General features: G+C 37.9%; 1 protein-coding gene across 1 annotated transcript in view; it reads right to left on the reverse strand.

The window, feature by feature from the left end:
- Nucleotides 1-5,549: 5,549 nt before the first annotated feature.
- LOC134474716 (ubiquitin carboxyl-terminal hydrolase 42-like) overlaps nt 5,550-15,813 on the reverse strand; it is a 46,738-nt gene continuing 36,474 nt past the window's right edge. The window contains 8 exon segments of the mRNA XM_063243238.1: nt 5,550-5,697; nt 6,858-6,958; nt 7,150-7,289; nt 8,398-8,509; nt 8,659-8,751; nt 9,226-9,296; nt 10,447-10,514; nt 11,359-11,461. Of these exon segments, the coding sequence (XP_063099308.1) occupies nt 5,550-5,697; nt 6,858-6,958; nt 7,150-7,289; nt 8,398-8,509; nt 8,659-8,751; nt 9,226-9,296; nt 10,447-10,514; nt 11,359-11,461 (836 nt within the window).

The following is a 15,813-nucleotide window of genomic DNA, read 5'->3' on the forward strand; positions in this document are numbered from 1 at the left end:
ATCACTTCTGAATACCAACAATTTTACATCAAGCCTACTGATTTTCAGCAACAATAATTCTGCAACTCTGCACTTTGCTTGTTTCCAGATATGCTTCTAAATCTCAAGAACTAAGTCATTAGTTGATAACTTTCCTGCCTCCCTTCTTTCTCTTGGAAGCTAAGAGGTGAGGTAGTTATTTCCAAACAGAGCCAACAACTCCTTAAATTAAGGAAAACTAAGGGACTCACTGAGGCTCTCCACAGCTGTGGAAAAAGTGCAACCCCTACCGTGATCTCCACTCTCCAGTGAGCAGATTACTCCTACAGTCCTATAGGGAAGGTAGTAGCCATGAGTGTAGCAGGGGATATTTGAGGCACATAAAAACACATGTTCTTGGCCATAGTGCACACATGGCCTCACTTAAGTGTATATACATTAATTCTCTTGCACATTCATTTTGAGAGCCAAGGTAGATTAGGAAAGAAACAAGGGGAAAGTCATTGTGCAAATTCCAGGCATCCAGCTATTCTATCTGAAGGCAAAGGGGGATGGAGTGTTTTCTGCCTCTTTATTCTTCTTTAATAATGTCACATCCCTAACATAGGTTCTTGGGGGCTATCTGGCATTGTCACAGTGCCATGGAGCAGGCTCTTTCCTGAGAGATCCTCACATCTATTGGGGTGAAATCCCCAGTTACATTATTGTTTCCATGTCTTTTTTTATTTAAAGACAAAAAAGAAAAACATAAAAAAACAAAGCAGTAAAAGGATACAAGTAATACAGACTTTCAGGAAAAAATACACAATAAGAAATAACTGGTCAATGGGTTACATACTGTATTCTTAGGAACAGTTGTCCAAATTACAAAATTAAAGCATATAAAGTGTACATTCATAGAGTGATATTGGAGACAGTTCTATTCAATGATCCAAGCAAAGCTCAGTAATATGGTTTTCCATCCTACACACAAAAACATTTCCATAGAGATTACCATTCTCAGGAAGCAAAGCATTGTGTAAAATGAGAAATGGTGACACTGTTATGTAGCTGAAATTTCCCCAAAGTGCCTCACAGCCCAGTGGTGAAGATGGCAACTCTGGATGCAGTGTGCATGCTGAATGATCACAGGGAGCACCTGCAGGTGGTCAGGTATCTGCCCACTGATACACTGTGTCTTGCAGCAGTGGTTCATCTGCAGATTCCACATCATGCAACCACAGATTCACTCCATATTTCTTTCCTCTTATTCCTGAGTTATGTTTCAGCTATGTCAGTACACTGATTTGTTTTAAAAATTGAATGTAAGACAGCCTGCTGAGAAACAGCTCATTAGGGAGTCAACAGCTGCCCCTGCCCCTGCACACTCCAGCAGCCCTTGGGATGCTCCCAAAACAGGGAGAAAGCATGACTGGGGAAAAGCAACAGCAGGACCTGTACCAGCACATCCTGTGGCCACAGCAGTCAAGAGAATCCAGGAGAATCAAACTTGCACAATTTGGAGAAATTGTAGCCAGTGTAGGCAAGGCCTGAGACCCACTAGCCACGTGTTTGGAAGAACCCATGAAAGAGTCAAGATGAAGAAGCAAAAGGCAGTCCATGGACTCCAACCAAGCAGACCAAGACTAGAAGAGAAAAACATGGAAGAGATTTGGAGTTGCACATGTGAAGTTTCTAAAGAGATGGCAATTTAATTAAAGAGACAACTTCAGGAGGCTCTAAAAGAATTTAGTGAGTAGAAATACTATACCAGGTAAAGGACAAAATGAAATGCATGATAAAGACTTGCTAATCATGTCTTAAAAAACACAGGTTTTAAAGAGGGAATTGCATAGGAATGGAGAAAACCTTTAATGAACAAACTAGGACAGATTTAGAATGCACAAAACAGATTCAAAGAGTTATCCAGGGAATTAAAACTTCCTTTGAAATCTGGAAAAACTGCTTGAAAGAAACAGAAGATAGACTTTCAGACCTTGAAGACAGGTGTGGAGGTTGCCATAGTAATGGAAAATCCCTTAAAAATAATAACAGGAAATAACAATTCAATGATATCATGATGATGATAATCAAAATAATTTAAGAATAAAAGGTGTCACTGAAAAATCAGGCATCAACACAAAATTCTATTCATGGAAGTAGTAGCAGAAAACTTCCCAAACATGGGAAAAGAATGTGACATACAGATAAGGCATATGGAAATCCAGCTAGCCATAACCAAAATAAATCTCCACAGAGACATAATAATCAAGATTCCAAAAATTCAGCACAAGAGCACAATATGAAAAGCTGCTAAAAAGAAACAAATCACCTATAAAAGAAAACCTATCACATTCATGACAGACTTCTTAACATGAAACAACAAGTCAAGAAGAGCTTGGAGTGAAGCATTTCAAGTCCTGAAAGAAAACAGCTTCCAACACAAATTGATGTAGCCTGGAAAGCAGTTTTTCTAAACTAATGGAAAAGCAAGATACTTCCATGACAAAGAAGAACTGAAGGAACTCATGGCCACCAAACCAACACTGCAAAGAATACTGAAGCACATTTTAGTGAGAGATAATAAGCCCAGAATTCCAGAAAGATCATCAGAAGGGGATCATGGATTGGGGAACACAGTTGAAAGAAGGGAAAAAGTAGTCAGCCAATGGTAGGAAAATAGCATGGCAGAGAACAGCCAGTTCTTGGAGGCCATAACATTGATGTAGATGGCCTCCATTCACCAATAAAAAGAAACACCGGCACAGTGGATGAGGGGACAAGACCCAGTACTATGCTTTCTTCAAGAAACACATTGAACCCAAAAGGAAATCCATAGACTAAATGCCTAAGGAGAGAAAAGTGCTCTATGTGACAGGGATTCAGAAACAATGTAGGGGACTCTTGCTCATCAGCTGTAGAAAGGATAGGAGAGATATGGCATTTCTATACAACGGAAAGCTACTCACCTCGAAAGAAAGATAACCTTGAGGCTCATGTGTATAAAGGGATATAACATGCAGTCACGCTCATGGTGAAATGATTCAGAGTCACATAAGTGAACTTCATGCTCGCTCCCTCGTTAAAAAAAACTAAAGGAGTTGATGGGATCCAAAATTAACAACAGATGTTGTTTAGGTGAAAGGGAAAGTGGTGTCTAGAAGGGGAAGGGAGTGGCCATTGTTAACCTAAATACTGTTTGATAACCTGTATTCTTGTTCATTTTTTAGCTTGGTTTTATTGATTGGTTTTGCTTGATTTTATCTAACTTGATGGCGTGAGTGTCTATTTCTGATGTAACAAAATGTAGTATGATGGTAGCCATTATGAATTTCCTATAATTATTTGGAGTAATGTATTGCTTGGCTTGTGTTTTTGAAGTGATTTTTTATTTGATTTTGCTGTGTTTGACTTTATTATGTCTGATGGTGTAAGCAGCTACTCTGAAGATATCAAGATGCTTTATGGTAGCCACTGTTTTATTCCAACTGCATTGCCCTGAAGTCCTGTATGGCTTTCATTGTTTTGTTTTGATTAGTTTTATTCTGCTCTTTTATTCAATTTTATTATGCCTGATGGTATGGCAGTGACTTTGAAGATAACAAGAGTCATTATGGTAGCCATTTCCTTTAATCTTGACATGAAGCCCTGTATCATGTTCTTGTTTTGTATTAAATGTTACTTCTATTTTATTTTTTTATTTCATTATGTCTGATGGTATAAACAGCTATATTATAGAAAAGAAGAAGTATTATGGTAGCCAGTGTTGTACTCCTACAGTCTTGTTTTGTAAGCCTGTATTGCTTTCATTGTTTTGTTTTGAATGGTTTCATTTTGTTCTGTTTTGTTGTATTTTATTGTGCCTGATGTTACAGGAAGTTTTTTTCGAGATTCTAAGAAGCATCGTTGTAGCCAGTTAGTTTCATTTTACCTTGTTTTGAAGTTTTATATCATCTTCATTGTTTCATTTTGATTGTCTATTCTATTTTATTTATTTCAGTTTTGTTCTCTTAAAAATAAAAAAAAAAAACAATTGAGTGTGGAAACAATTGTATTTTCTATAATCTTAATTTCAGATTTCTACAGAGGCCCTCATACTGTGTTGTGGAATCTCAGAGGGTCTGTAAACTCACTTGTTTGGAACGGAAGTAGAAGCTGGTGGAGGCCTAGGCCTGTTCACACTGGGATTTCCACCCAGACTCCAGGTGGAACTACTTGATGTGGCTTTTGGTGCCTGGATCCTGTTCCAGTGAGACAAATTCTGCAAGGGAGAAAGCCAGAGCCAGGTCAGAACCCTGGTCTATGGCCTTCACACTTTGGTCTTGTGACTGACAAATTACAGTAAATCACAACCACCACCCATTTCTTTCATCTGATCTACCCACAGGCACCAGTCAGAGGCCCTAATTTTAAACTAATTCACACACAGGACATATATGTCTCCCAGAACACAATCCCCAGATCATATTCTTTGAGTCCCTCTAGGCATGGCTTCATGTATGCTCTCCTTGGCTGGCATTCCTAGGAGGCCACCACTATACAGACAAAAATCAAAGAAGCAAGAATTACCATTGGTTTACAAACATAGGAGAAAGTCACAAGGGCAGGAGCAAAGGGTGCTTTGGGCACTGCATGGGGGTCTGTGACTGTTGGATGTCACCTGGTGATGTGTCACCATTGAACTCATGTACTTCTATTGCTCTAGGTTCCAATACTAACCCTGGACCCTGTGACAGCATAGGTTACAGTTGGTACATAGGCAAATGCTAGATGACCTATTTGGTGTTTTCTTAAATTTCTAAAGTAGCTGCTGAATCAGCATGGTAAATCAAAAAACTATTTAGTATGTTTTTAAACTTCTTTAAAATAGCTATTACACTTGTCTCTTTCCCACTGTGCATGCACTGTGCTTTGTTATTCCCAAATGTATCTCTGAAGTGCTGCCCAATTCAGCAGCTAGTCATCACAAAGCTCTTCATCACCCCAGCTCATAAAGACCTTTAACTGAAATAGAGCCCAAAGTAGACATAAAAAAGCATTTAACCAGATAATCTCATGGTTAAAAGGAAACTCAAACTGAGATGCAAAACCTGACAGCAGCAATGACCTAATGCAGTTTAAGCTGCAGAAGGCCTGAGCAAGGCCTTCACAAGGGCTGCACCCTGCGACTGTCAGGTCCCTTGGGCACACAGGCACATGGCCATGATCACATGCTTTGGGACAGCACAGAGGAAAAATGGCTCATTCTTAAAATAGCTACATGGATACAAAGTGTTCTTGTAATAGGATCACTTTCCTATGGGCTAATATGAGTTAAAAACTCAATGATATGACACCAGGGTAAATCCCAGGTCCACAGTGGGCACCAGCATTTAAATATGCTCACACCACGAGTCCCTCTCCATCATCTTTCATACTGAAATGACTGTACATTTCATGTTTTGAAAAAAAAAGGCCTGAGTATAAGTTTTTGTTAAGAATTCCTGTTGTACACAGGACATGGCAACTACTGCACTGTTAGCCAGAGTGTTTAGGGACAGAACTTTAGAGTAAGGTAAAAATCAGAGGGCACTTGTGAAGTGTTACCCATGTCATGTGAGATGGCAGCTGTTGTGAATTAAACCCTGGTGCAGCCTGCTCTTTTGTGGAGGCACTCTGATGGGTGTCTGGGTGGGAAGAGAACTTATGGGGGTGGCAGAGGGTCAAGCAACTTGACCTCCCTGCTTCACATCATTAGTCCTAGGGACAAAGAAACAGAGTGCTTAGGAGGACAAAAGGCCTCTTAGTATGGACGGCTTTACAAACTCAGTCACTCAAGAAGACATCAATGGCCATGGCACTGCTTGTAAATTACACCGCACAGAGCTATAGGATGCACTGTCTGCTGTAGGGGTGTGGGTCAGTGTTGGCGTGCATAGCCCAGGTCACAAGGACAGCCAGGTAAATGAAATAGTACTTTCAAACTCTATTCTGAGGATGCTGCTATCAGATGGCTACTTTTTCTGTTTGAATTTAAGTTAATAATATGGAGCACTGTAGAAAACCTAGAGAGTGTATGGGAAAGTTCAACTTTCAGTGGACAGATCATCTCCCCATATGTTATTGCATCACCAGGATCTTATATACCAAAGTGCTTTCCCTCCATGTACAGTCAGAACTTTCTCCAAATATTAAAAAAAGGGAGGGGTGTATAAAAGCACTCAGCATGTGATGGGTGACACAGTAAGAAAGTCTTGAAAAAAGGAAGAAATGAAAAAAGTCTCTCTTGACAAGTGCATGTTTTCACATATTATGCTTCCATTGTTGAACATTTTAGCATATTTTTTAACTTTAAACCACTATATTTCTAGGGGGTACCATGGGGGCTGTGATGTGGCTCAGTCATAGTGCCTGGGTTCTGCTTTGACTGTGGTGGGGAGAAAGGGGCAAAGGACACTGTGGAGGGCACAGCAGATATTTTCTAAAAGTGGAATTTGTAAGTTATTTACAACCACAACAGAATCAACCAACTGTTTATCCCAGCTGTGACTGATACCTAACCAGCACTGTGCTCCATGTTAGAGAGGTGCTGGGTGGGGCCAGGCAAGGTGCTCAGAGTTCCCTTCCTGAGCCCTCTGCCCATGGCCTTCACACATGGCCCAGGTAGCATAAGCCACCCAACCATCTCAGTCACTACATTTCTCTTCCTCTGCCTTTCACAATTTTGAGTGCCAAGGGGCTCTGAGCTAACTGCTGCTCTTAACCCAAGCTCAGAAACGGCCTCCTGAATCTGGAGAGCATGCAAAAGTGTAAAACCAAACAGTGGCTTTTAAACAATATCTCAAAAATGAATTAAATATGGGTGAGAAAAAAAGCGATGACAGTACAGAAAATGTGGTAGCTTTTTTCACTGACAATACTTGATATATAAGAATACATAGGCTTGCTGGCTCAGCACAGATGAAATATCACTAGGTGATATCATGAATTCATTCATCTGGTACCACATGCCATTGCTTGCCTGCAAAAGACAGCCAGCAAGAGAGAAATGTTAGATTTTGCAGGTTCACAAAGACACAATGAGAAAAAGGAGGAAAAAAAAAAGCATTCACTCATGACTGGTAAAATAGCCAGCTTTCCCCCCACAGAATGCTAGAGCTTGCTGTCTTACAGAGTCTATGTAAAAGTAAGAGCAAAATCCACATGGCTTACTGTTATGTGAGAGAAGTAGTAGCCCACACAGCACTTAGATCCAGTCTGGACCAGCACTGTGTACAAAGAATATTGCATGGGTTCTCCATTGGGCTGAGACTTGTAAGGTCTAATGTTGGCAAATTATGAGTATTTTATATTTTAAACAGAAATGGACAAAGGAGAAAGAATGTGATTTCTAAAGGCACAGAATGCCATATATGTTCAGGCACAGGGTATTTACTGAGTCCCTGGAGACCTGCACTACACAACACAGTGATTTTTTTGGAAGAAACCCAATGTGCTGAGTCACTTTTAAAAAGACTAGATAAACCTAAAAGACAATACACCTAAGGATAACTACAGTATTCTTGCAGTGTTTATTTTCCTTAAACAAATCAGGATGCACATTAAGTGAATTCCCCAAAAACATAACAGATGATAATGAGAAAATGACAACTCTGGGCATTCACCAAAAATTATTTTATTTTAATTAATTAATTAAATAAGTATCTTTCTTGACACAAGATCTTAATCTTTAGATCACACTGGCCTCAAGCCTAGGCTGATTTTGAACTTGCAAAACTTTACCTGCCTCAGATTCCCTAGTGCTGGCATGTAACTGTATTCCAGAGTCCTTCAAATAATTAAAGAATAGGTCAGTTATTTTTCATTGCAATTTTGTTTTTGTTGAAATAAGACTTCACTATGTAAGCCAGGATGGCTTAAAACTTGCTATATCATTCAATCTGGTCCCAAACTGCTAATCTTCCTAAGATAACTTTCTGAGTGCACCATTGTCAGCCTTGCCCATGAATTTTTGACCACATTCAACCTTTAGTAAGTGGAAAGAAAATAGGCAAATTGAATGTAAGTGAAACATCAGAAAACAAGAAAATAAACTTGGATGAAAGAGAGGGAAGATCTAGTGAGAAACTCCTCTTTGGAATCTCAGATTATACAAACTCTACCTGTGTACTTACATTACCATGAACATCAAAAAATTGATATGGATGCCTAATACTGATAAGAATTGCCATTTTTCTCAGCAGACTTAAACTCCAGAGTATAGTAAAGACACACATAATCTTAAGCACACAGACCAAACTCTTCACTTAATTCTTTGATTTTTTTCCTCTGCGATCCAATGCAAGAAAACTGTAGAAAGAAAATCACCAAAATTGTTCAGTTAGGTCATTTGTAACCCTGAAAAGCTACTGGCACATAGATATTGGCTCCACATAAACTGTTAAAAACATTATCTACATACCTTGGCAATTTTTCTATGGGTACAATTGGAGAATGTTTTCAGAGACAGTGTGAGAACATTAGATGGTCTGTGTATAGAAAGCCTCTTTGAAGCTGGAACCATATTGTTGCACTTGAAGTCAAGAGGAACAAAGGATTAAGAAGTCTAATGTATGGATTTTTTTATGTTTTTCTAGAATTCTACTCATTATTTCTCTGAAATACTCTAATTTAAAGATTAAACTGAAGAGGCCCAATGAGGGACTGCCAGCCAAACACCACCCCATCATACTTGCTACACTTGTAGCAGATCTCTCCTGCTAGCAGTTCTGGCTTCACAAACTGAGCCAATGCCTCATTAACACTGGGAACATCCTGAGAGGAAAAAGCATCAATGCCACATCTCCAACACTGTCAGTGGCTTGTGTGAGAGACAGAGAGAGCAAGGAAGGAAGCAGAACACACAGAAAATTAAAGCAGCACTTTAATGGGGAAAATATTTCTATGGGCCTGGTATGACTGTGTTGTCCAGTGCTTTGGAGATTGTAGCTGGAGTACTGTAAGATATGGTCCTGCATGATCAATTCAGATTCAATCTCAAAATGATTTTTAAAATGGACTGGGAAACTGCCTAATGACTAGAGGGCATTGGGATTAACTTCTAAGGGCACAAAAAAAAAAAAAAAAAAAAAAAAAAAAAAAACTTTTCCCATGAGGATGATTACCCCCACCCCCAATTAAGGTTTGCCATTGCAAGATCAAAACCAGATTGTTTAAGATTTACTAAGTGAAAAGTCAAAGAGTAATAAAGATTTAAAACTTGACTACCACAAAAAGTATAAGATTTACCTGTATCTCCAATGTAACATCAAGATACAGATCAAAAGCGTCTGAAACACCCTTGCAATTTAAACATTTGACTGAAAAAATAAAGTGATAAAGATAATCAAATTATAATCAATATGTCTCAGCTGTTTCCATACAAACAATTTAAAATGAAAGATAATTAAAATACTATAACTTTTCTTCTGCTAGATTGGCAGACAAGTTAATCTTATCCACAGTGTATGAAAAAGACTCATGAATTTGGACCTGAGTATACTACTGGATGAAATACAAATTTTTATGACCTCTTAGAAGGACAAAATGCCAATATTAAAATTTAAATTCTAACTTATGACTCAAATTCTAATACTAAAAAATTATAACATGCAATATAACTTATACATTGTAATGGTTAATATATTGGGTCACCTTTACAAGTTTTGGGGCTTAACTAAGCAACTCAGCATATTTGCATCCCACAGTGTAGAGGAAATGCCCTAGTGCAGTTGGGTACACACTAGGAGGCTATAATTTTCAATTTTTTGGACCAACTTGAGAAGTTTAAAAAATTAAACAATAATTTAGCAGGGTCTAGCATCCTCACTTTGCAAACATCCTCAGCCTGTGCAAGAAAATGCAGAGACATGCTCTAAAACTACCTACACTTATCCTAGGGCAGATAGTTTGCATGCAATATAAAGAGAGAAAAAAAGCTTGCTCCCCCAGTCTTTCTGCTCTTGCTTCTTTTGTTATATTCAGCCACCATGAATTGTTGCCTTCCTGCTGTGCCACTCAGCTTTGTAGCCAGCTGATAATGGACTGAAACATTTACAAATTAGAAGCTACATAAATCTCTTCTCCTTTAAATTTGGATCTCAGGTATTTTGCTCCACAATGAGAAGACAGTAAGACAGACATAAAGCATGAGTGCATGTTGCTGTTCAGTAATGCACTGGTGATAACAGAATAGAAACCTAAGTAACCATCCAAAGGAGAATAAAATAAGTGACCACTATGACAGGTATGAAGGAATCTGTTAATACTAAAGTTAGGACAAAAACAAAATATTGTATACTTGCCTCTCAATTACTCATGAATAAGGAACTACCCAGAAGACCATAGTAGAAACTGACATAGGGGTAGCCACTGAAGAGGAAGAAGGAGTCTATTTTACCTTATTTTGACTATTTGCATTCTACTACCACATGCAGGTGTCAATTCATGGACTTGTGAACACAATCTTACCTCTTGATCTTGGATAGCCTCCAAATACCTGAAAAATGAGTGTGGTGGCCTGAGTGTGTCTATCTAATCTTAAAAAGACAAAACAGTGATTTAACAATTCTGCTAAATTATAGATGCTATGACTACACTTTAAATGATGTATATTTATAAAACAACAGGCATGCAGAAAAGAGAGCAATTTAAAACTTAGCCTACATGGTACCCATAGATCAGCAGGGCCTGGGAGAACAAAGTAAGTATCTGGAGAAGAGGATGGAAGAAAGTTAAATCATGAAGGGACTATGAAATCAAGTCAGAAATTTGATTCATAAGCAAAGCAACAAGAGTAAAGCACTCCAGCAGCCTTGTCACCCTGTGTGGGATGTGAAGCAGGGAGGTAAGCAGAGCCTGCCATCATCCAGACCACGAAGGCCTCGACAGTGTGTGGAATGCATACCGATGTACCGATACCAGGTGTGTGGGCAGTGGCAGGTGGGTTAGGAACGTTACATAATGGTCTGTTCCATCTCTCTCTTGAGTCTGCATTTAGATTTTAGGAACAAGCTATAGGAACTGGTAACTAACAGAGAGTGAGATACAGAGACAAGAGGAAGGAAATATTTATAAGGCTGTAGGCCTACAGAGAAAATGTCTGCCTCAATAAGAAAGAAGCAAATACTTTTAGACTGCCAAAGCATGCTGGCACTTGGAAGTAAGTAACAGCAAAAACAGTATTCATTTCCAAAAATCTAGAAGTCAACAACTTCAAATTGTGATTGTAAGCAAATCTTTTTAAATTTTAGACACAGTAAATTATGCAAATCAGGTGGGAAACAGGCAATGGAGAGCCAAAAACTAAAAAGTTTCCAACATCAAGGGCAAAATATGTGTGATAAGCCAGAGATGCAACCCGAAGAAATGAATGGTACTCACTCATAGCTGCTATGAAAGCATGCTTCCTGCATAGCATCAAGAGTGTACTGAAGAAATTCGTGAGCATCTTCTTGGTTTCCAAATTGGAAGTGACTAGCTATACCTAGAAATATTAAGACAAGCTTTTGTCATTACCTATTAAATGCCTATGCTTCAATGTTACACTTTATGTTCCTTAGAAACTGCTGAACATTGTATTGAATAAGAAAGCAGCACTCACACAAACACTATGCACTCTCACCAAAGCCCACAGGATCAGCAGTTCCTGAGAGTGGAAGAGGAGCTACAAGGTGAGTCTCATGTCTTTACCATGTTGACACAATCCATTTAATAAAGTCAACCTCAGTTCTATTGACTCAAGTTCATCCAAAATATGAGGTGAGTGCACCCACTGTGAATATGACACTTGAAGCCATAAGAGATCAGATGCAGGACACACATAATCAACCTAAATCCTGTACCAATGACCAAGAACAAGGTATATTTTCTTGCCAGTCCCTCTCAATAACTAAACAGTTGCAAAAATAAATTATTTTTTCAAATTATAAATAGGACATCAGCACAAATGTACGAATAACAGAAAATGTATTATACAATGGTTTGCATATGTATATAAATATAGAAATATTCTCTAACTGAAATAAGGTAAAATTGCTACAATTTTACCAATTTGACATACAAAAATAGCAATTCCACGTTTAAACTGTATTTGTATACAAATGAACACATTCAGAACCATGGCACTTTTCTAAAGACTAACAGAAGTTACTTATACCTGCTAAAAGTAAATATATAAATTATCAAACAAAAACTGTTCTGGCCTGGCACATGCTAGACAAGTGCTTTATCACTGAGCTGTATCTAAAGCCCCAACATATTTTCTACCATTCTGATGCTACATGTGGAAGAGTATAGTGGGGCAAGTAAGAAGCAATTCTTCAGAGAAAATTTTGTGAATGATTGGACAGAATTATAAATGTGGTGAAGTTACAGAATTGCATTTGAAGTGAACATCAAAGAAAAATAAGAGAAGTGGGCTTGGGATTTAGCTCAGTTGTAAAAAAATTTGCCTGAGAAAGGAGAAAGGAGAAAAAAAAAGGAGAAAGAGAAGGAAAAGGAGGAGGAGTAAGAGAAGGAAGAGAAGGATGAGGACAAAACCAGAGGGAGTAGCAGGAGAAGAAGATATTCAACAAAGCAATCTGTTTCAATTTTATGTTTTTTGTCTTTTAAATTTTAGTGTTCATTTATAGCTTATTAATTTACAAAAATCGGTCCTACCTAAATTGTACCAGACTCCACTGTGATCTAAATATTTCTGTAATGTTCAATCTGCAACACCAATAATGCCAAAGCCCCATTTAATATCTAATGTTTAACAACTTTTAAGGCAAATAATTACATGAAGACTGAGTTCCTGGATAATATGTGCCTGCATTATACACATCACACAACATCCTCCTGTGTCTATTCCTAAAAATGTCTATGTTACTATCAGATAAAGATGGACTACAGACCAAAAGCACTGGATTCAATATCCAACACTGAATAAATAAAGGAATGACACAAATGTACAAAATGGAGAGACAGAGGGGAATACATATTTTATATAAATAATGCTTTCTCTATTTAAGTAGCAATGCACTGAGACAACAGAAATCCTGCAAGATGTGGTTGCACATGCCTGTGATTCCAGTGAACTGGGAATCTCAGGCAGGAGAATTACAAATTCAAGGGCATTCTGAGACAGACATAGAGACAAAGAAAAATTTTATATGTGTTTATAGTAAACAACACTCCCGAACACTGCATGAATCAAACTCAAACTTGTGAGGAGATAGAGGAACACCTACATTTAGAGACAGAAACCTGAACATCTTTCTGATAGTGACTGCCTGAAGAATTCAACAGAAAATCACAAACTGTACTGAAAAATTCAACAATATTCTCAGTCACCACACCAAATCAATCACCATTTACTTACCACTGCACCCTCAAAGAACAGACATTGTTTTAGAGACCTCAAAAAAATTAAGTGTTCTCCAATCACATTTGAATCAATACTGAACATCATGAAAAGAAAGATCATCTCCAAAGAACTGGAAACTGAAGACATTTAATCCAGAATTCAAAGAATAAATACCAAGGGAAGTTGAAACATACACTATGTGGAATAAAAATAAACTGGGTGCACAAAACCTGGCTGAGGGGAATTTACAACAATCATTAAAATCAGGAATGAAACTGGGGATATTATTATAATACAAGCTGTAAAACATTGAAAGGATAATAAATACTATAGAAATTTACACACCGAAATTCAGAAGAAATGGACCGATTTCTCAACAAAGTAACTACCACAATTCATCCATTGTAACTGATTTTTCTGCCCTGTAGTGTAAAGATGGAGCCCTAAAATGCTAAAAGGAAGGCTCTGTGTGAATTCCACTACATTGGGGCAATAGTGAAAGTTCTTCTTTTTGCCTGAAAATGAATGAGGTCTTCCAGTGAATGGCAGAGTGGCAGGATCTGATCTTTGTCCCAACTGTTAATGTCAGCCAGTGGGTGACATTGCCAACTAATGGAAGAGCTGGAGTTGGAGCTCAAGGGTAGAGCATTTACCTGAAATGTGGTTTTGATTCCTAGCACAAGTAAAACAGTAACATTTTAACAAATGTAGAAAACTTATGAGGTGATTTGAAATGCCAAATGATGATAAAATAAAGTTTTATGGAACACCATCCCCATGGACCATGGACAAAGTTCAGAGGGATAAGCACCTGACTGGTAAGCACAAGATCCTAAGTTTGATTCCCAGTACTAAAATAAATAAATACCAAACCCAGCTCACATCACATACAAAATGTTTTGTATGTCACGTAACTAAAAACCTAGACTCTTAAAAGGTAAAACAACAGAATTTTTTGTTTGTTTTTTGGCAGTAGGGATTGAATTCAGGACCACTGAGCTAAATCCTGAGCCTTACCAATTTCTTATTGATTACATAACAGCTTAATGCATCTCATTTCTGAGTGAAAAAATGAGTAGCTTACCATAGGCCAGCATAGAATATCACAGCTTAGCATATCATATTCACATAACACCACAGCACACAGCACTTATATGTCTTGGTGTGTTCACATGATAACATGTAATTGGTGAGAGGTGGCATGTATGTCAAACACTGTGGTGCCACAATGACAAAACAGGTGTTACCCAGATTCTGAAGCCCAGCACCAACTCTGTGTCTTTGCTGCCACTTAACACAAATCTTCTCTGACAGAAAAAGAATTTTCTGTGTTGGAGGAATGCCATCACCTATAGTTACAACAATAAACAGCAAACATTATAAAACAAAATTTGGCATGCTTCTAAACTGAAAGAAATAGTGATTCCTGATCAAATTTCTAAATCTGATTTTCAAGGCAAACAGGGATACTTTAAAAAGACACAACCTAGAAAATGAGAAGCTAAAAGATTTATTTGCTTCAATAAATAAATTAAAAACACAAGAAATGGGTACGCTTCACAATTAGAAGACATTTCATAGACATACCCAAACATGCCAAGTGCCAAATCCATGAGGATGTTGCTTTCAATGACTGAGTAGTGGAAACAAACTCTGCAGCTATGCATAATAGTGCACCCTTGTAACACTAACTACTCAACAGAGTGAAGTAAGAAGATTGCAAGTTTTAGGCCACTGTGGAAATTTTATTGCTTTAGCAAGATCCTGTCTGAAAAGAAAGTAAAAATAAAAATAAAAATAGCTCAGGATTTCCCAGGTATATTCGATGGTCATCTAGTACTGAAAAGAAATTATTTGAGAATCACAGATGCCTAAATATTTGCTAGAATTTTAAAATTATTATTATTTCCTAAAAACAATTCCATGCATATACAAACTAAAATTGTTCTAAATTAAATATGAAATATTGGACTATTGGCCTCAGTAGTGGGGATTGAACTTATGACATTGTACTTCCCATGCAGGTGATTATGCCCCTAAGCTAAGTCCCTGTCCCCATGTTGGACTTCTTTACAATACTGCATACAGGGTCAATGGGTGAGTTGTCCATATGTTAATAAATGTCAATACTGGAAGAAAACTTCAAAACAGTTCATTAGAATTACTTTTTATAGCTGCTTAACACAATCAATACAGTACACAAGTACACCAATACCCTGGAACATTTGTCTTGGATGCTTGCATTCAGTGCCACCACCATTCCTACTTTCATGTCACTGAGCCTTCCCTGGAATCACATGGTTTTAGTTCTGATTGTTGCTATGACAAAGAAACAACTTACCACACTAGGAAAATTCAAAATCACCAGGATAACGGGTTTATCAGTGCTAATGAAGCAAAGATGGCCTACAGGTTGCTCTCTAACTGAAGTGATATTAATGACTATTTAAGTAGACCATGGCTTGAGAGAGGATAGAGAACAAAATTTG

Source organism: Cavia porcellus, unplaced genomic scaffold (genome assembly GCF_034190915.1).
Source record: "Cavia porcellus strain 051 isolate PalLab524CR breed Dunkin Hartley unplaced genomic scaffold, mCavPor4.1 scaffold_36, whole genome shotgun sequence".
NCBI lineage: Eukaryota > Metazoa > Chordata > Mammalia > Rodentia > Caviidae > Cavia > Cavia porcellus.